Below are 20,535 nucleotides of genomic sequence, written 5' to 3'. Positions count from 1 at the left end.
TAAAGTTTGATGGAAAACCAACATGACGGGAAAAGGACGTTCAGTCTGCGTCCTTCAAAATAAAGACTAGGCGCGCTCAGTCGATCAGTAACAACCTTGTAGCTAACAGTCTATCTAGTTTAGTTCAATTAATATGTGGGTGACTTCCAATCACATCGATTTATGTGATCAGTGATTTGCATTATTTGAGAAACAGTACAGCTCGACAGTGTAAAACTTTAATTACGTGTTATTTTGAAATTCGTCAATGGAACTAACTTTTGATTGTTATCCTGAGTGTTTTCTCAAGATGTACTACTGGCTGGTTCGGTTCTGCAGCGTCAGATTGGCCTTGCTCCTCTCTCCCTAAAGTCGAAATGTTTCTCCTTCTGTTTTTCCTCCACGTCACCGCCGTGAAATGTCAGCCCGAATTGTCTCCCCCGCTGGACGTCGTGGTGGAACGTTACCACATGCCAAAACGATGCCCCCGCGAGGTCCAAACAGAGGACTTTGTTCGGTACCACTTCAACGGAACCTTTGATTCGAACGGAACGGTGTTCGACTCCAGGTGAGTTTTTTCCCGTCATTTAGGATTGGTTTGCGTTTAATCGCCAAAGTTTGAGCTGCGAATGTACGTCTGGGTGGCTTTTAATATAAGTAGCGATGTCGCAATAGTTAACTTGTAATTTGTGTTTTTTTTTCCTGAAAAAATAATTTTAATTTCTTTTTTGTTATTTTAATGTGCAATTTTAATCACTGATGCATAAACATGTCAGGCATCTTTTTAAATTTACAAAATTTGTGAAAAAATGTCCCCCCTTTAGTCAAGTATCGCATTTAATAGTATTGTTTTGTGCAAGGATTTGAGTTAATTTTCTAAAGGTAAGAATTTTTAGCCCCTCACCTTAAATACAACCCCAAAAATATATATTTTTTGTTATTTTCAACAAATATATCTGAAACGGAATGAAAACTATCTTTTCAGATGTATATAATTTTACCTAGCCAACACATTCAATATATAATTCATTAATTTAATTCAAAAATCAAATTCATTTAGTTATTAACTTATTCACTACCAGACAATGTGCCAAAACATGTCCACGACAGTTCCAGGGTTTATGTCATTGTCACTCGATCCAGGATCCTCACTTTTTATATCAGAAAAAAAGAGTTAATTCCTAAATTGTATGGGTCTGGAGTTATATGAGGATGAACTGAGGGCGGGTGTCCAAAATACAATGCAACACATAGATACTGGTTTATATAGCGCTTTTACAACAGCTGATGCTGGAACAAAGCGCTAACAAGGAAAATCCTCTTGAGGATAAGAAAAAACATTGCCAGAAGTCTGACCAGCGCTTATCAGCACCCAAGCATGAAACCCCAAAACCCGAACAAATTCGGGAATGGCGCTCTAGGTCATATGTTCAATTCCCGAATACATTTGTGAATGGCAGTGAATGAGTTAATTTTACATATATTTGTTTTCATTTTTGCACTTACATACAGTCACGTCCGAGGAAAGGCGATGATCAGTCAGGTGGGGGTCGGCCACCTCATCCACGGAATGGACCGCGGCATGCTTGGCGCCTGTGTCAACGAGCGCCGCAGGATCATCGTCCCGCCGCATTTGGCCTACGGGAGCGTAGGAACAGGTAACGCTCGTACAGTGGCGAGATGTACAAATACCTGAGTGCTTATTTTTACTTCCTACATTAAAAATGAGTACAGTGATACCTTGGTTTACGAACTTTTCGGTTCACAAACGTTAAATTTATCAAAATTCTTCTACGAACTTTTTTTCGGGATAAACACGGAGCTGCCACAATGAGTGATGTGTCGTTCGCGAACGAGCCCGTTCTTCTAACAACAAAATGGCAGCCGACTGTTTATGTCCTCTATTCCCCACACGCAGTCTTCGGTTAAAGCCACGTGATTGGTCAAGAACGCAGCAATGAAGAATTTTCTACTAAACAGTAGAAAATTATGTTTTATGGGGACCTGGGAACGGATTATTCTCATTTTAATGGTTTCCTATGGGAAATTAATTTTTGGGATACACACTTTTTGCCTTACACCCTCTGTCTGGGAACCAATTACGTTCGTAAGCCAAGGTATCACTGTAATTTTGCTGTGCTTTTGATCTTTTTTGAAATGGATACCCCCGCAGGCGGCGTGATCCCACCAAATGCCATCTTAGTGTACGACGTGCTACTGCTGGACATTTGGAACCCCCAAGACAAAGTCCAAATCCGCATACTCAGCAAACCTGAGCGATGCGTTCGCGCCGCCAACGCCTCCGACTTTGTGCGCTATCACTGCAACGGCACCTTGCTAACCGGGAAAACTTTTCTATCCAGGTAAATGGGTGTCTTTCTGTTGTTTTTTGTGTATTTTTAAACAATAACTTACATGCGTCTGTGTTTTAGCCACGCCAACAACACAACCTACGATACGTATTTGGGGCAAGGTGACCTGATCGAGGGTATGGAGGAAGGCCTGCTGGGAATGTGCATCGCAGAAAGGCGCATCATCATCGTCCCGCCATTTCTTGCCTACGGAGAGAGAGGACACGGTATGAAAAAGCCGCCATTTTGTAACCTTGAGCGAAACTCTCCGTGTATGTTTTTTTTTAATATGTAGTAACTTGGGTTGTTTGATAGCCGAAACAACATGAATTATATATTTGACTTAAATTCTATTTTTTTTTTTAATGATGATGACATTAATGCTCCCTCTTTGAGACTTTTTATTATTAACTGTGTTCATTTGGGGAGTATTTGTTTTCATTTACATTTCATCATCCATTTTGTGAAACAATGCATTGCTTTTAAATGAGACACACAAGTGAAAGGTGGATAAATACAGGTAACATCCGACTTGCGACTGAGTTCCGTTCCGACCAAACGGTCGTAAGTCGAAATCCATTCAAAATGTTGAATAGAGACTCGGAGGCTAAAAGACTCGCAAATTTCCCCCCCTCTGGTGCCATCACACGGTCGATTGCTGAGTGAGATGCTGGCTGCCAGGCCAAAATTGTCCTACGCGTTACTGGCCTGCTAGCACGTAGCGTTGCCAGGCGTTGAATTAAAAAAAAAAAAAAATAGGGTCTAGACGTCATGGTCGTAAGTACGGGTGGTCGTAAGTCGAGCTGGTCGTAAATCGGATGTTAGCTGTATTATATTGCTCTTAAAATATTTTTAATGTCTTATCGTCTGTATGCTATGTTTATAATGACATGTTTTTTAAATAGCATCTAAGCTAGCATCTTAGAAACATGGCGCGTTCCCTACCAGGAAGTGCGGTTCCCCCCCAGGCCACGCTGGTATTTGAGGTCCTGATGGTGGACGTATTCAACAACAAAGATGACATCACGGTTGAGGTCCTGGAAGTCCCAGACAACTGCGAGCGGCGGAGCGCCGCGGGGGACTTCATCCGCTATCACTACAATGGCACCTTCCAAGATGGCACCAAATTTGACTCCAGGTGAACACCCATCAATTCGACTTTTGTCACAAAGTGTCAACACTGGCTTGAACGATGACTCAACAGGTCGACTTTGTTCCTTCAGTCTGTTGATAAAAAAAAAATGTGTTTGTGCGTCAGCTACCAGAGGAACAGCACATACAATACATACGTGGGGCGAGGTTTGGTCATCGCGGGCATTGATCGAGCTCTGGAGGGTCTTTGTATGGGCGAGAAGAGGAAGGTGGTGGTTCCACCTCACCTGGCGTATGGAGGAGAAGGCGTCAGTAAGTTTGCAACAGTAAGCCTATGTGTACGCGTATATACACTGTATATTTGTACTGTCTCAGGTGATCTCATCCCCGGCTCGGCTGTACTGGTGTTCCACATCCACGTGCTGGATTTCCACAACCTGAAAGACGAGGTGCAGGTAAAAGTGTTACACCGACCCCAAGAGTGCATCGTCGGATCGGGCAGTCAGAAGAACGACTGGCTGCGTTACCGCTACAACTGCTCACTGATGGACGGCACGTCGCTGTATTCCTCGTGAGCGACACCCGCTGTAAACTTCCTGCATGGACTCACTTTGCTACTCTTTACGTTTCCGTGGCAACAGCACGAATGCCCGCATGGCATCAAGGTTTCCACACACACAACCAAAGTGGACTTGCGAGTTATTTTTGAAGGGAGGATCTTGAATTGTCTGTCTGCGCGTGCGTGCGTTCACATAGGGACCAACAAGACTCGCCGTCGGTCACCACATTGGGTTCCAACGAGGTGATCCCGGGCCTGGAACAGGGTCTGATGGGCATGTGCGAGGGTGAAGCCAGGGAGGTGGTGGTCCCGCCGCACTGGGGTCATGGGGAAAATGGAGGTCGGAAGATTCAATCCATTAGAAAGTGCCATTCTCATGGGGGTTGAGGTACGTATCTCATGATGTGTCCTGTGTTTGGACGGCAGCCGGCGTGGTTCCGGGCAGCGCCGTGCTGTTTTTCCAGCTGGAGCTTGTGGAGCTGCAGAAAGGCGTCCCCGACGGCTTCATGTTTGTGTGGTTGGGGGACGTCCCCGAGCCCCTGTTCAACGCCATGGACATGGACGCTGATGGACAGGTTCCCCTGCAAGAGGTAATCGACCACCCCGTAACTAACCCGTTCCTTCATGTTAGGGCTGAACTTTTTTTGAAAACAGACACGTGTATGTTAAGTTGCCATTTTAATTTGATACATGGATGGAGTGTTACCGTATTTTCCGGTGTATAATAATAAAAATAATACATTTCATTTATAAGCACCTTTCAAAACTCTCAAGGTCACTTTACAGTCACAGGATATTTTTTTTCTGTGGGTGAGCAGCGGCAGCCACACACGCCAGCGTTCACTCAACACGGAAGTAACTCAAATAGATAGAAAGCTAGCCAACCAGCTAATAGCCATTGAGCTAGATAGCGAGCCAGCGAGCTAGATAGCTATATAGCGAGCCAGATAGCTAATAGATAGCTAGCCAGCTAGACAATATAGCTAGTTACAGATCTTTTTAGCTAGCTTTTGTATCACTAGCTAGATAGATATCTATAGCTATGTACAGTAAAGTCTCGTTATATCGATATCGGGTATATCGATAGTCCCGGTTATATCGATACTATTTCTATGCACGCACGGAGAAAATTACATGCAAACAGGGTCGGATATATCGATAGTCCCGGTTATATCGATATTTTTTCGGACTCCCTTGAATATCGATATAACGAGACTTTACTGTATTTATTTAACTATTTATTTAAAGGACAACCGACACCATGTTTTTGTTTCCTAATTGACATCAGAAAAACATTTTATAGTATCTAAAATACCCTGATATTTTTAGTCAAATGCAAAACACCAATAAAAATGACTTAGTGTCCCAAAACTGCCATAAAATGAGCTCAGAAATGGCAAAATTAAGAAAGTCCCGCCTCCTTGTTCGTGACGTCACAGCAGGATACACCGTCACAAACTGCCCTGCTCGAGAATCAAAACAATGGCTTCAGAGAGTTCAGATTTGCAGAAGATGCTTTCTTGTTACTCATCCAGTTATGAATGATTGAAATAGTTCTGAAGAGGAAAGCATAAATGTTTGCAATCGATTAAAGAAGTCCTTCCGTCTCATTTTGAGGCATCTGGACTCCAATGTAGCTCCCAGAAAGTACACAAGATGGCGCACAAGCCATCCATTGGAAATGGGATGATTTGTCTGCTGGGAATTTCTGTCAACTAGTATCAAATAATAGTCTTGGTGCAGCACACAACGATTCACCATCGCGTTATGTGTTTTCCATCTAATTTCGCCATCAACACGATGTTTTCAGACCAAACAAAGTACCCAAAATGCATTGTGTGTCGCTTTCTCGGTCAGGGGCGTCAGGAATCGTCACCAACTCGAAAACAAGACTTCCTGAATATTCAGCGCGAGTCTTAAAAAGTAAAATATAGCTATATGCAGTGGAATATTTGTAAAATGTGCTCAGTAGAAGTGATTTTACAAATTATGGACGCAACTTGTCCGGAGGTGTCGGTTGTCCTTAAATACAGTAAATGGTCGCACCCAAACGCCTTCATTTTCAATACAATTATCTTCATGACATATGGGTGTAAAAATAAAAATCTATAAAACAATTTCCACCGTGTTATAAACATATCTTTAAATCAGAAAATGATACCATGAACATCTCGCCCCCTCTCGCAGTTTTCGGACTTCATTATGCTACAAGTGCAGCGGGGCAACGGCCGCCTTAGACCCGGCGTGCCGCCAGATGCCATTATCCTGGACATGTTCAACAGTCAAGACCTGGACAAGGACGGGAAGATCGTCGCCCAGGAGGTGACGATACAAACGGATGAGAGGGATGAGTTGTAAATCGGAGAGTCCACCCCCCCCCCCCCCCCCCCCTCCAAGTCCTCTGAGCTACCTGCACACTGTGATGTCCAACAAGCCACTATTTTTGGAATATTGATAAGGACGTAATATTAGGTACACCGCCATTGTCAAACTCTGAACCTACAAGGTGGAAGCGGATCATCGTGATTTTCTAGCGTTCTTGTATTGAATGTTGTGCTTAAAGAAGAGTCTAAAGGGAGTATTTTTGTGAGATATTTTTTTTCTTTCCTCAACTGTCATTTTAACTCATTCACTGCCATTCACGAATTGAACATATGACGTAGAGCGCCATTCCCGAATATGTTTTGTTTTTTCATGCATGGGTGCCGATAAAGCGCTGTCCATGGCCTCTGGCAATGTTTTTTTTTTTGATTGGGTTAGCCTTTATTAGTCTCGCAGTGAAGAAATTTACATTTGACAGCAGCAAAGTTATAGAAAGAAGAGGAAAGCAAAGGAAGAAGTAGAAAAAGACATACAGGAACTGCTGTAAAGTCTTTTTTTTTTTTAAAGACCCTTCCACAAGGGGGCACCATTTCCCTTTTTCCATGTTAGCGCTTTGTTCCAGCTTCAGCTGTTGTTAAAGAGCTATATAAACCAATAGGTATGTATTGCATTGTATTTTGGACAGCCACCCTCATTTCAAGTTCATATAACTCCAGACCCATATAACTTAGGAATTAACTCTTTTTTTCTGATGAAAGAAGAGAGTTTAAGGTTTCTTACATTGCGTTGAATGTTTATGTGGGCCTAAAACTCAATATTCTATGGGTCCTGCAATTCGAGTGATAATGACAAAAACCCTGGCACTGTAGTGGACATATTTTTGCACATGTATGGCAGTGAATGAGTGAAACACGTGCTAAAATGACATCACATTCATGGAGGGCTGACTGTTTTGTGTCCAGTTATAGAATTGGTTAAAAATTTAAAAGCCCCATGTTCTGCAGTTTGCATCATGCTTAAGTATGCAAACGAAGATGTAAAAAAAAAAAACGAAAAAGTTCATCGGGGAGTGTCCAAGTGTCTCTTGAAATCAAAATGGGGTTACTTGTTTCCAGTGAGGTAGAGAAGAACGGCGTTGGGCACATCCAGGGTCTCGTCCTTCAGCAGCACAATATCGTAAGAGTCCAAATATGACTGCTTCCGCTCCTCCACCTAAACAAGACCGTCGCCATCAAAAAAAAAATAATAATAATAATAATATATATATATATAAAAAAAATAAAAACAAATCACACCTTTAAGTGTGTTAATATTTGGTAGACTAAAAGCAACTAGATTGTGTGCTTGTATGAGTAGTCTTGTGAGGACCACTAACATTTTATACAATACGTAGTGGGGACATTTTTGACAGGTGAGGACCTTTTGGCCGGTCCTCACAAGTTTTTCATTCTCAAGGCTTCTAGAGGCTCTCTATATGCATCTGTTAAAGTTTCAAAAAGGTCCTCACAAATTCACCCAAAATGATTTTTTGGTGTGTATTTTCATTTCACTTGGATACACACACTTTTTACTCACTGTGTGTGTTTATGTGTGTGCATGGTTAATGAGGAAACATTTCATACCACAAAAAGTACGGTGGTCCTCACTGCTTATCTGGAGTTATCCGGACCTCACAAAACTTTTGAAACAGGAATGCGTGTGTGTGTACCATACGTAATGAGGACATTTTTGACAGGTGAGGACCTTTTGGCCGGTCCTCAAGTTTTTCATTCTAAAGGCTTCTAGAGGCTCTCTATATGCATCTGTTAAAGTTTCAAAAAGGTCCTCACAAATTCACCCAAAATGATTTTTTTGGTGTGTATTTTCATTTCACTGGGATACACACACTTTTTACTCACTGTGTGTGTTTATGTGTGTGTGTGCGCGCGTGGTTAATGAGAGTGAAAAGTTCATACCACAAAAAGTCAAACAATATTTTAACCAAATTCACTACAGGGGTGAGGACTTTGAATGTACCCATTCAGAAACCTCACTCCTGCTGTTATTTCAGTTTCCAGTCCACTTTTTATTTCTTTGTTTTCAAAGAAGTTGAAGTGGGAAATGGGGTGATGTTTAGTGTTCAAATGTAACACTAGTTCTTCTCAAAACTAGCAACGGTGGTCCTCACTCCTGATCTGGAGTTATCCGGACCTCACAAAAACATTGAAATAGGAATGTGTGTGTGCGTGTGTGTGTGTGTGTGTGTGTGTGTGTGTGTGTGTGTGTGTGTGTGTGTGTGTGTGTGTGTGTGTGTGTGTGTGTGTGTGTGTGTGTGTGTGTGTGTGTGTGTGTGTGTGTGTGTGTGTGTGTGTGTGTGTGTGTGTGTGTGTGTGTGTGTCTGGCCTCACCTTGTCATTGAGGAAGCCAATCTTGAGGACGTTCTCCATGTCATGCACGCCGTCGGCCATGGTCAGGTCGCCCAGAGAGTCTCCCAGCAGGAGCACGTTGGGTCGAGCTCGAAGCTCCTGGAAGTGACCCGTGTTGAGCAGCGCGCCCTCCCGTTTATTGTAGATGTGGATCAGGTCTCCCTTGAAGGCCCTCAGCACCCCCTGGTGGGAGGGAGGACGTCGCAACCTTAAAATTTCAAGCTAGTGGAGTCGAGTTGAGCAATGGTATTTAAATCATTCACTGCCCTTCGCGAATTGAAAATATGACGTGGAGCGCCATTCCCCAATTTGTTCGGATTTTGATTTTTTTTGGGTGTGTGCCGATAAAGCGCTGGTCGGACCTCTAGCAATGTTTTTACCCTTCCACAAGGGGGCAGAATTAGCCTTTTGTACATCTGTCCCCACTCTTTCGTCTTCCTTTCACAACTTTGCTGCTGTGTTACTTTCGGGTGGCGCGAATGACTGCCGCTGCTCACCCGCACAAAAAAATCCAGTGACTGTAAAGTGTCCTTGAGAGTTTTGAAAGGCACTTAGAAATTAAATGTATTATTATTATTATTATTGTTATTATTATTAGTAGTAGTAGTATCAGACCCATATAACTTACGAATTAAGTATTTTTTTCTTCATTAAGTCTTTTTTTTTTTTCAATTCGGGAATAGCGTTCGGGGTTTTTTTTTCTTGTTTGGGTGCCGATAAAGCACTCACCATGGCATCTGGCAGTTTTTTTCTTCTCCAATGAGGCAGCATTCCCCTTTTCCATTTTAGTGCTTTGTTCCAGCTTCAGCTGTTGTTAATAATAATAATAATAATAATTAAAAAAAAAATAATAATAATACATTTAATTTATAAGCGCCTTTCAAAACTCAAGGTCACTTGACAGTCACATGATACGTTTTTCTGTGGGTGAGCAGCGGCAGCCACACACACACACACACACACACACACACACACACACACACACCCAAGTGTTCACTCAACACAGAAGTAACTCAAATAGATAGAAAGCTAGCTATCTAGCTAATAGATGCAATAATAATAATACATTTCCTTTACAAGCACCTTTCAAAACACTTCAAGGTCACTTTACAGTCACAGTTATGCAATCTTAACGACTTTCCCTAATATGTATGTATTGCATTGTATTTTGGACAGTCACCCTCATTTTAAGTTCATATAACTCCAGACGCATGTAATTTAGGAATTCACTCTTTTTTTCTGGCGAAAGCTGAAAATCTAAGATTTCTTACGCTGCATTGAATGTATATGTGCTCCTAAAACTCAAAAGTCTGTGGGTCCTGCAATTTGAGTGAAAATGACAAAAACCCTGGCACTGGAGTGGACACATTTTTTCGCACATCGTCTGCCAGTGAATGAGTTGAGTGAGTTCCCCCAGCTTGAATTTCAAGACAGGTTTTCAAAACTCACGGCCTGGTCAAAGTCCATGTAGTTGGAGAAGACCTTGACGTTGGTGTGGAAAACTCCCGCCTGGCGGATAACCTCTTCCAAAATGTCTCCGATGCCAGCCGAGAAGATGAGCAGAGGGATGCTGTGCTGGTGCAGGTGTGAAAAGAACAGCTGGTATCCCTCCCTGTAACACCGGCCCACATTTGCATCAGCTACATCAATGTATTTAACTTTTTTTTTACAGCTTTGTGTTTGCATTCAACATTTAGCTTGTAGTAGACATGACATTTAAATCACCATGACGTCCCTGATTCACTGGTGAAAAGGATTCTTTGATCCTCTCCTATTTCATCTAGAACTGCTTCATATGACAAAGAGGGTGCAGAAAGTGCTTAAGATTGAATGATTGTCTTTGTGTTGCCATATTATTATTTTTTTTTTTTTTACTTCAAGATGGTGCGGCGAGAGTGGCTGCCTTTCCAGCAGCTCCGATATTTTGTTTTTCTACTTCTTCCTTTCCTTTCCTCTTCCTTCCATAACTTTGCTGTGGTGAAATGTAAATGTCACCAAGGCTAATCCAATCCAATCTTTTTTTTCTGGATACAGTCAAGGGCAATGATGACTTAATGTTATCACATGGTGGTACCCAGATGCACACTTAATGGCCGAAATAAAATTAAAAAAAGGAATAAAAATATGGGAAATCATTGATGTTTTTGGGATTAGAATTTACTCCAAACAAATCAAGAGTGTAAGCATAATAATAATAATCATAATCATGACAATAATAATAAAACATTTCATTTGTAACCGCCTTTCAAAACTGTCAAGGTCACTTTACAGTCACTGGATCCGTTTTTCTGTGGGTGAGCAGCGGCAGCCACATGCGGCAAGCGTTCAAGATTTCTTACGCTGCTTTGGATGTTTATGTCGTGCAAAAACTCAATATTCTGTGGGCCCTGCAATTTGAGTGAAAATGACAAAAACCCTGGCGCTGGAGTGGACACATTTTTGCACATCGTCTGGCAGTAAGTCAAATAAATCAAAAACTAGCTAGCTAGCTAGCTAACAGATAGCCAGCTAGCTAATAGATAGCCAGCCAACTAGCTAAGCATTAGCATGTGTGTGACCTGAGCTTGGCGTCAGACTCTCGCACCACCGTGGCCAGCAGGTCCTTCCTGATCTCCTGCTGCACCAGCAGCTCGTGCGCTTTGGTCCACCTTTTGGTCGCAAAAAGCACAGACGACGGATGAGCCCCCGTCCGTGTTCATCACGTCGGGCGGCGGCGGCCATTTTGAAGAGGAGCGAGCGACTCACCACTCCACCATGAGCGGCAGCTTCTCTGCGATGGAACGTGACGAGTCGATCTCAATGGGGTAGTAGGTGTTCAACAGATCTTTCAACTGAGGTCAAAGAAAGATAAATACCGCATGAAAAAATGCTTTTATGCTTGTTGAACTGCATTGGCCAACTTAATGACTTCATTGAGGTACCTTGTAAATTGCTAAAACACATTATTTTATTTTTAAATCACAAAAATATATATTTAAAAACAAATAAAGCAAAAACACAGTAAAAACAGCCTGCCTAGTCTACAGTGATACCTCGATTTACGAACCCCTTGGCTTATGAAATTTTCAGTTTACGAATGTTAAATTTATGAAAATTTTACCTTGGCATACGGACTATTTTTCGGGATACACACGCAGCTGCCACAATGAGTGATGTGGTGTTCGCGAACGGGCCCGTTCTCCTAACAAGAAAATGGCAGCCGACTGTTTTTGTCCTCTATGCCCCGCCCCCAGTCTTCGGTTAAAGCCACGTGATTGGTCAAGAACACAGCAGTGAGGGGAGGTGGTTTAAACATTAAAGAAACAGGAAGACGACAGTGAGAGAGTTTTAACTTTGATAGTTCAAAGGCCGAGTGTAGACTGCAAGGTTAAAATATCCCATCAATCAGGCTCCACAAACAACCCGCACAAGCCATCTGTACACTTGATGCAAAAAGCTATCAACCCAGCTAAACAGAACACAATTGATGGGGAACTAGATAAAATTATCGCATAGAAAGCACCTACAAGGCATCATTCCTCAAAATGGTGAAAGAAGAAGGCTATGTTCCTCTTCAAGTGTTTAATGCCACTCGATTCCATCAAGCCATCAACGACCATCACAAAGGTAAATAAAACAACTTTATTACACAGTAGTTTATTTCTTTAATTATAATACCATAGCACATTTATTATACATAAAATAAGGTATATTTTGTGTAGTTTTAAGGCTTAGAAAATTAGAAAGTAGAAAATTATGTTTTATGGGGACCTGGGAACGGATTATTCTCATTTTAATGGTTTCCAATGGGAAATTAATTTTTGGGATACACACTTTTCACCTTACACACTGTCTGGGAACCAATTAAGTTCATAAGCCAAGGTATCATTGTATTTCATTAAAATTGTTCCAGGAAGTTTAATGTAACCCCACCCACCCACAAAACAAATAAAGATCACTCCCAAAAAAAATGTGAGACATTAGGTGTGCAAATAAGGAAACCTCATGTAACAAAGGACATATCTGTGAATGTGAATCCAACTTTCCTCCCACCTTTCCTTTGCATTCTTCAGAGATTAGCTTGCTGTTGTCGAGAATATCTGTGAACATAAACACAAAACAATTTCTTACCCACTGAGTCAACCATTTATCTTACATATATTAAATCCCTCACGTGTACTTACTGTGACAAGTGGGACATCTTTTACCATTAAACGCAAATCTCGTTAGAGTCATATCAAAGTCCGAGATGACCTATTAGAAGACATAACAACATCAACTTAACTACCCATTCATTTTAAATAGTTCTTGTTATCATTTGTGTGGCGGCTGAGATGGAATGCTAAGTGGCTATATCATAGACTGATCGCCAGCCTTTATACTGTTTTTGTAGTCTTATGAACTTCATTGTTTCGCATGTCATCAGATGTAAATAACCGGTGTCTGACCTGTAACGTGTTTGAACCCGCTTTCTGCATGGACTGGAGGATCTCTTGGACTCTCTGCGGGTCCCTCATACACACAGAGGGGTTGGACAACTCGGGGATCTGAAAATAAAGTTTATTTTATATTATACGGGCCAAGGAGTGTCACTTTAACATGCAAACGGCATACTCGGTAGTAAGCTGATCACAAAGTACAATGTCACATGGTTGTATAAACCGAAAAAAACATGAAAAAATCCTACATTAATACGAATTTCCTAAATACTTAGTCGGTAAGTCAAAAATCGCGTTATACCCTTACGACAGCAATTAGCTTGAGGCTATCCTACGAATACGAAGACTAAGGGAAGGGAGCTCGAGTAGCATTCATTTCGGGCACAACAGAGTCACCCCGTATAATATTCGAGCTAGAATTACCATGTCCAGAAAACTGTATGTAAACAGTTTATTTCGAAGAAAATGCGTTTAACTGGAAACAATGTGAGGGAAATGACAGCGCTTCAAAGTTTGCGTCGAATGAAAGCGGGCGGGGAAAATGAAGTTTTATTTGCAGGCGCTTGTCAGTGACGTATTGTCACATGACCAGGAAAAAAAGTGACGTCTTCTTTTGGGGTCCTGCTTGTGGAGCGGTGATGGTCACGTGACAGAGAAAAACGTGACGTAATAACCTAGTCACGAAGTCCGAGTGGTTCATATTCCACCAGATAAATCAACGCTCCTCGGACACCGGAAAAGGATATAGTATTCAATTAGTTAGTTGAATCTGTTAGTAAAACAAATACGGAAACTAAACATGCGCATGCGCAAAGAGTACTTCCCTTCCCCTGCCTCTTTTATGACGTGTGAAAACACGTGATTTGTATTACGCCAGACAAATCAATTCTCCTTGATATCGGAAAATGATAAATGAAATGGGTTGCGTGTGTACGTAAAACAAACAAATAAATAAAATAAATACGATAAACTGCAAAAAGCACACAAGACCACGCAAATAGAATTATAAATACGGAAAAATAAAGAAGCGCATGCGTACATAGTACTTCCTTTTCCCTGCCTTTTTTGTGACGTATGAATACACGTCGTTTACACTGCATTCGTGATGGGAATTCCGGCTGTTAGGGAGGGATTTGTAATAATAATAATAATACATTTCATTTTTAAGCACCTTTCAAAACTCTCAAGGTCACTTTACAGTTACAGGATTTTTTTCTGTGTGTGAGCAGCGGCAGCCACACGCGCCAGCGTTCACTTCACAAACCGCAATACTGCTGGACGTCTCGTTGATTCTCTTTGATTGACGGCCCACCATTAGTAACAGACCTTTCGAGGTTTTCTGAGTTTTTGTCACACATGGAATCACGACACGCAATCATAATACCAATGACTATTTTAATCTTAAATCTCTTTTTTTCGGGGGGGGGGGGGGGCAAACACGCGCGCACACACACACACACAACGAAGCAATGCAAAATCTCATGAACTTGGTCTGAGTTACAGCAATAACAGTCTAACGAGAACAAAAAAGTTGTCATTTTGCTGTATTTTATTTTCAACTGGAACCATATTTCAGAAATCCAAATCAAAGTGCGAGGGTGACTTAAAAGCCCTTTAAGACTAATAAATGAGCAAAAATATTCTTTTGGCGCTTTAGGAATGGTTGGCTTTGTAAAACATCTGACAGATTACTGGAATGCCTTCATTACACCATTAAGGAAATATAACAATACATACAAAGTACAATGCCAAACTTGTCATAAGGTGTGGAATGAAACAATGTCTCATGAGTTCATCTGTGATAACGAAGAAGCGGTTATGGCACTGCAAGTGTTGTCGAGAATATCTGTGTTAACACATGGAGAAAAAAAAAGATATAGATATAAACAGCTTTGTTATTTATATACAGACAGATAAAGATAATCTCCGCGATATTATTTTGGTATCACCACTCATATGAACAATACATTCAGTGCATTCCCTCACACACATTTATACAATTTATACACCTTCTCGAAAATAATAATAAAAGTGGGTGAAAACACAACACAGCCCACCTTTTGGTTTGGTGAGAGCGGTGCGTGTTCCAATTACAGTATGTGTCAAAGAAATGAAATCAAGAAATGGCTGGTGACACAATTTTTAAATGCGGATGAGCACACTACACAATTTCAGAAGCAGTTTGTAAGAAGACTCATTTCCAAGTTGACACCCCCCCCCCCCAAAAAAAAAAAAGACAAAAATCTAACTCAGTGCTGAGCAAGATATTTTACTTGGTCGTTTTACGCAATAGATTCCAATTTAAGCACACTTCTTGGTGGAGAAGTGCGTGGAATGAGTCCACAAAACAAATTTGTAGACAGCCCCCAGTGCAAAATGACACTTGTCAGGCGTCGTCCATCGATGAAAAGGTTTCTTCAACCGTCATCTGTACTTCTTTGAAGGTGTCGGACGTTTCGCTACTCATCCGAAAAGCTTCATCAGCGAACTAAAGTTGTGCTGGTAACTCTGGCCCTATATATATATATATATATATATATATCCTATATGTACCTATATATATATAATTATTATTATTAATAATACATTTTATTTATAAGCGCCTTTCAAAACACTCAAGGTCACTTTACAGTCACAGGATATTTAGGGTGAGCAGCGCCAGCCACACGCGCCAACGTTCACTCAACCCGGAAGTAACATCGAGTAAAAAAAAATGGCTGACGAAGCTCTTCGGATGAGAAGCGAAATGTCCGACACCTTCAAAGAAGGTACAGACGACGGCTGAAGAAACCTTTTCATCGATGGACCACACCTGTACAACCGAGAGCCTATACAGACGTTTGGCAAATACAGTAAAGTCGCGTTATATCGATATCGGATATATCGATAGTCCCGGTTATATCGATACTATTTCTATGGACGCATGGCGAAAATTACATGCAAACAGGGTCGGATATATCGATAGTCCCGGTTATATCGATATTTTTTCGGACTCCCTTGAATATCGATATAACGAGACTTTACTGTATATATAACCCCCTAAAACTATCATAAATCGCTCCAATCAAACACGGTGATAACTGATCAAGGAATTGTGCCTAGACTGGAATGCTCTTTTCTCATTTCTTGTCCTATCTTGTCTGGTCCTACAAGAGTCTATCGGACTGTCAGTCTTGTATATCGATGGAACAAATTCAAGGAATGTCATAACAGCCATGGCAGATGAATTCCAGATCCCAACATTGATTTCTATTGAAATAGATGCAAAGGAGAAGATCCGTAAAGTAACAAATAGACATCAGAACGGTGGCAAAGTGGTTGAAACCAATCCACAAAGTGACGGCTTACGATTCAGCACTCGATCTGCGATTGCAGCTGCCGGCGCAGCGTTAGCGTACGGCGGTGCAGCTGCTGCATCTGTTGCATGCGGTCCCGTTGGCGCGCCAGGTTCTGAGGCATGGGATAGCGCTGGCAGCCGTAAAGAAAGCGGTAGGGCACTCGCACGTGGCAGGCGGTGGCGCGGCACCGCGGTTGCGGCATGGGAGGGAGTAGCATCCAGCGTCTGCGTTCGGCGCAGTAGCGGTACGCTTCTTTGCGGTACTGCTTGTCCACGTCGTCGCTGTTTTTCCAGCCGCCGATGATAAAGACGTCGTCGTCGAAGTGGCAGATGGCGGCGCCCTCGATGCTGGTCACCTCGGGCGGAAGACTCTCCAGGATTTCATCCGGGACGCGGGAGCTGATCTTCTGGCGCGCCGCCTCGTCACGCATGCCGTAGCTTTTGGGGCAGCAGGACGCCGTGTGGTAGAAGTTGGTGGCGGCCACGGCCATCTGGAACACGCAGTAGTTGTCCACCAGCGGTAACGAGTCCACGTCCTGCCATTGGTGGCTATCCGTGTCGTAGCGGGTGGTCACCGTCTTCAGCCCGTCGTCTTTGTCCGTGTCGACGGGCGTGCGAGCCGTCACGTAGACGTAGCGGTCCTCCACGCTCACCGCCTTGACGTCGCGCAGGATCTTGGGCGCCGATTCCAGGTTGTGCCATTTGTCCTGCTCGGGCTCGTATACGCTCACGTCCTTGAAACCCGGGCTGAAGTTTCCATGGCCGCCGATGCTGTACAGGATGTCTTTGATACAGGTGAGGCCGAAGGAGTGTTTCCGGGTCGTCAGGTTGCTCACCTGCTCCCAAGTGTTGTAGTTAGGGTTGTAGCGCTCCACCGTTTTGGCGAATCCCGGCTCCATGGAGCCCGCCACGTAGACGTGCGAGTCGGTGGCGGCGATGGCGTGACCGTCCAAGTGGTTGTGAATATGCGGGAGGTTAACCCAGCGGTCCTCGTAGATGAAATAACCCACGCATTCGCTTAAGTAGTCGCCGCCTTCCGACACGCCGCCCACCACCATGATGACGTCCATGTTTTGGCCGAAGCGCGGCTGGAAGGACACCACGAACGAGGACCAGAGCTCCAAGTCGGCTAACTTGAAGTTCTCGAAACGGATGGCGTAACCTTCCACGGCCTCCGAGACAAGACGTAAGCACGCCTCGTTGGCCGCCACCAGGCGCTCGTTCTTGACCACCCGGGTCAGGTAGGTGGGTTTGATCTGGGGGAGCCTGAGGAGGCAGAAGAGCTCCTCAAAGTAGCCGCCGCGCTCTTCGGGCATCTTCTGCACCCACTTGACCACCGCCTCGAACAGCACCTCCTCCGAGTCCACCGTGATCTGGTCGTCCGACAGCCAATTGCGCACCAGGTGGAAGGGCAAAGTGTAGAATTCCTCATCCTGGATCACCTTGTGGAAGTTGCGGCGGATCATGTCCGCCGCTCGCAGGGCCAGCTGGTCCAGTGTGTACATGTGCGCCAGACTGTGCACCGCCACACAATTGGTCAGGCTCAACTTCTTCTTGAGGAACTCGCCGCAGAAATCCTTCAGCTGCACCAATAGGAACCTGGAAACAATTGGATTTATTAGTCTTGCAGTGGAAACATGGACATTTCACAGCAGCAAAGTGATGAAAGGAAGAGGAAAGGAAGAAGTAGAAAAACAAAATACAGGAGCTGCTGTAAAGGCAGCCACTCTCGAGGCGCCATCTTAAAGTCAAAAGAACAAAATATCACCTCACAAAGACACAGTAATTCGATCTTAAGCACTTTGTGCAACATCCTTGTGATATAAAGCAGTTCTAGATGCAGCAGGAGCGTCTTTTTCACCAATGGATCAGGGTCATCGTGGTGAAATGTACACATCTGCTACAAGCGAAATACTGAAAGTAAACTAAAATCTGTAGCTATTTGCTATCTATTAGCTATCTGGCTGGCAAGCTAGCTATCTAAGTGACTAACTAGCTAGCTATTAGCCATATGACTGTCTAGCTCTCTATCTAGCTATCTATTAGCTATCTACGTATTAGCTAGCTAGCTATCTAAGTGACTAACTAGCTAGCTATTAGCCATATGACTGTCTAGCTCTCTATCTAGCTATCTATTAGCTATCTACGTATTAGCTAGCTAGCTAGCTATCTAAGTGACTAACTAGCTAGCAATTAGCCATGACTGTCTAGTTCTCTATCTAGCTATCTGTGTATTAGCTAGCTAGCTATCCATCTATTTGAGTTACTTCCGGGTTGAGTGAAGCTGGCACGTGTGGCTGTCACTGCTCACCCACAGAAAACGGACCCTGTGACTGTGAGTTTTGAAAGACGCTTATAAATTAAATTGATTATTATTATTACATATACGTATGGAAAATACATCTAAATCACGGGTCTTTTCCTTTCTTTTATACACTCATGTTGACACACAGGTAATTATCATGGAAGCTAATTATCATGGAAGCATTCCAGAGCTACCGGAAATGTGAAAATGTGAAAGCTCGTGTCTCGTTTTTTAAAGACATCTTAGGGTGTTGCAGATATGTCCAAAACGGTACCTGTCAGCTAGCTCCAGAACTTCATGCACGTTGGAGGTGCTGACGCGAATCTCTCCGGTGTACATATACTGGATGACACTCTCCACCGTTTCGGGGTCGGGTCCCATCTCCGAGCTCCACTCCTTCATGTCCACGCGGCCAGAAAGCGACTCGGAGAACTGTCCGCCCAGCAGCGGCGTGAAGTAGTCGGTGGCGGCGGCCAGCACCGAACGATGGGCCGCGAACTCGCACGTCTGGACGCCACCGGCCGCCGCGCCGCTGCTGAAGGCGAGCGTGACGTCGCAGAACAATCCCTGCTTGCGTTGCGCGTTCTGCCGCCGTGACAACTCCGAGCAGTGGGAGGACGACGCGAAATCTTCGGCCTCTTCGGTGTCGCCATCCGCGGCCAGGGAGCTCGGAGTGCCGCAAACGCCCCCGCTTCCGCCGCCACTTCCACCACTACTCCCACTACTACTACTACTCCGGACCGACTCCTCCGGGGTGGGTGCCGCCGCTGCCATTCAGATGACCAGACGTAAAGCAAAAACGGAATCCGGCTCGTAGAATCAGACGACGACAGGCTCACGACAAGAAGTCAAAACCGGGCGCCACATTGAAGCACTCACACGATTTACGGAAGTCGGCCGTCGCCGGAATGCTACGAAACTAGCTCAAAACAACCTGGACTTGTTTGAATAGCTTTCGCCATATAATTCTTTCCCCGCGCGATGCTTTCGAGAAATACGCATTTGGGGTGATATTTTTTGTCTCTTGTCCGTTTTCGAACGTTCACGAAGAGAATCGTAAACCGTTCACTGAAAACAACGCTGACTTCGCCTCAGACTGAGCTACTGACAGAAAGTGACCTGCGCAGTGAGGAAAGCACGTCATCAACGGATTTCCGCCATGGAAGAGTCGTTTATTTATCTATTTACCTGTATTCTTATTCTCCATACCAGTGTTTTCCTACCTTTTTTTCGCCAGGGCACATTTTTTTACATTGGCAAAATTTTGTGACACACCAATCAAAAACAAAAATTCTAAAATGACACCATGAACAGTATATTTAATTACAATATAATTTCTCAATTTATTTATAGTCAGTCAGTGTGAAACTTGGGCCTGTTTAGATGAACACAAGGGCCCGCATCCGGGTCAGAATCGTGTACAGGGCAATTCGGAGTTTGCAGTTGCCCTTTTTAAAAGACTTCTCCGTGGGGGAACGAGAGAATCAGGTACGTGTTGCCACACGGACCAATATTAATATATTAATTACCCAGTCTTAACAGCACGGACACCGGACATTGCCGTAATATTTACAGGAAATGATTAATAAATGTTCTATACAATTTTACATTTTATAAAACTAGTGTGCCGAGGCACATCAGTTGAAAATCACTACTCCATACCATGTCTTTAATTATAGATCTATATATAAATCGATTCCAAGTCTTTGTGATGTCACATAGTACGTTACTTAATTTACTTCATAAATAAAAAACACACGTAACCGG

General features: G+C 43.3%; 3 protein-coding genes and 1 long non-coding RNA gene across 5 annotated transcripts; 1 reads left to right on the top strand and 3 right to left on the bottom strand.

The window, feature by feature from the left end:
* The first annotated feature begins 80 nt into the window (after nt 1–80).
* Nucleotides 81–7,396, top strand: LOC148885366 (peptidyl-prolyl cis-trans isomerase FKBP10-like). Its single transcript, XM_089018356.1, has 10 exons — nt 81–547; nt 1,492–1,637; nt 2,153–2,342; nt 2,412–2,557; nt 3,279–3,468; nt 3,589–3,734; nt 3,798–3,993; nt 4,179–4,321; nt 4,408–4,571; nt 6,169–7,396. Exons 1-10 carry the CDS (start codon nt 357–359, stop codon nt 6,337–6,339), a joined length of 1,683 nt encoding a protein of 560 aa, XP_088874482.1. The 5' UTR covers nt 81–356; the 3' UTR covers nt 6,340–7,396.
* Nucleotides 3,423–4,087, bottom strand: LOC148885367 (uncharacterized). Its single transcript, XR_016118021.1, has 4 exons — nt 3,950–4,087; nt 3,790–3,859; nt 3,620–3,709; nt 3,423–3,554 (listed from the first exon to the last, which is right to left on the bottom strand). It is a non-coding gene; the product is annotated as an uncharacterized LOC148885367 (long non-coding RNA).
* LOC148885365 (cytosolic 5'-nucleotidase 3-like) lies at nt 6,158–13,689 on the bottom strand. The gene is made up of 10 exons (XM_089018358.1): nt 13,550–13,689; nt 13,136–13,234; nt 12,872–12,941; nt 12,741–12,787; nt 11,454–11,539; nt 11,267–11,356; nt 10,158–10,320; nt 8,691–8,891; nt 7,409–7,515; nt 6,158–6,270 (listed from the first exon to the last, which is right to left on the bottom strand). Exons 1-10 carry the CDS (start codon nt 13,550–13,552, stop codon nt 6,264–6,266), a joined length of 873 nt encoding a protein of 290 aa, XP_088874484.1. The 5' UTR covers nt 13,553–13,689; the 3' UTR covers nt 6,158–6,263.
* Nucleotides 13,690–15,676: 1,987 nt separating this feature from the next.
* Nucleotides 15,677–19,898, bottom strand: klhl11 (kelch-like family member 11). Of its 2 annotated transcripts, XM_089018429.1 has the most exons (3): nt 19,043–19,898; nt 16,475–18,062; nt 15,677–16,375 (listed from the first exon to the last, which is right to left on the bottom strand). In XM_089018429.1, exons 1-2 carry the CDS (start codon nt 19,540–19,542, stop codon nt 16,478–16,480), a joined length of 2,085 nt encoding a protein of 694 aa, XP_088874555.1. In that variant the 5' UTR covers nt 19,543–19,898; the 3' UTR covers nt 15,677–16,375; nt 16,475–16,477. The 2 variants fall into 2 exon arrangements, with proteins under 2 accessions (XP_088874555.1, XP_088874554.1); XM_089018428.1 differs by having other exon boundaries at nt 15,677–18,062; nt 19,043–19,897.
* Between the last annotated feature and the right edge of the window lie 637 nt (nt 19,899–20,535).

The sequence above is a fragment of the Hippocampus bargibanti genome, linkage group LG17 (assembly GCF_051943395.1).
Source record: "Hippocampus bargibanti isolate YZ-2025 linkage group LG17, ASM5194339v1, whole genome shotgun sequence".
NCBI lineage: Eukaryota > Metazoa > Chordata > Actinopteri > Syngnathiformes > Syngnathidae > Hippocampus > Hippocampus bargibanti.
This window is presented reverse-complemented; position numbering and strand designations above follow the sequence as displayed.

Bases quoted from the DNA above. Each gene is read 5' to 3' on its own strand.
- LOC148885366 (XM_089018356.1), top strand. From the start codon at position 357: ATGTTTCTCCTTCTGTTTTTCCTCCACGTCACCGCCGTGAAATGTCAG. The intron at 548-1,491 runs GTGAGTTTTTTC...ACTTACATACAG, and splicing joins GGAACGGTGTTCGACTCCAG to TCACGTCCGAGGAAAGGCGA. The intron at 2,558-3,278 runs GTATGAAAAAGC...GTTCCCTACCAG, and splicing joins CTACGGAGAGAGAGGACACG to GAAGTGCGGTTCCCCCCCAG.
- klhl11 (XM_089018429.1), bottom strand. From the start codon at position 19,542: ATGGCAGCGGCGGCACCCACCCCGGAGGAGTCGGTCCGGAGTAGTAGT. The intron at 18,063-19,042 runs GTACCGTTTTGG...AATTGTTTCCAG, and splicing joins GTTCTGGAGCTAGCTGACAG to GTTCCTATTGGTGCAGCTGA.
- LOC148885365 (XM_089018358.1), bottom strand. The intron at 10,321-11,266 runs GTCACACACATG...CCGGTGTTACAG, and splicing joins GAGTCTGACGCCAAGCTCAG to GGAGGGATACCAGCTGTTCT. The intron at 8,892-10,157 runs GTGAGTTTTGAA...CCCTCCCACCAG, and splicing joins ACATGGACTTTGACCAGGCC to GGGGTGCTGAGGGCCTTCAA.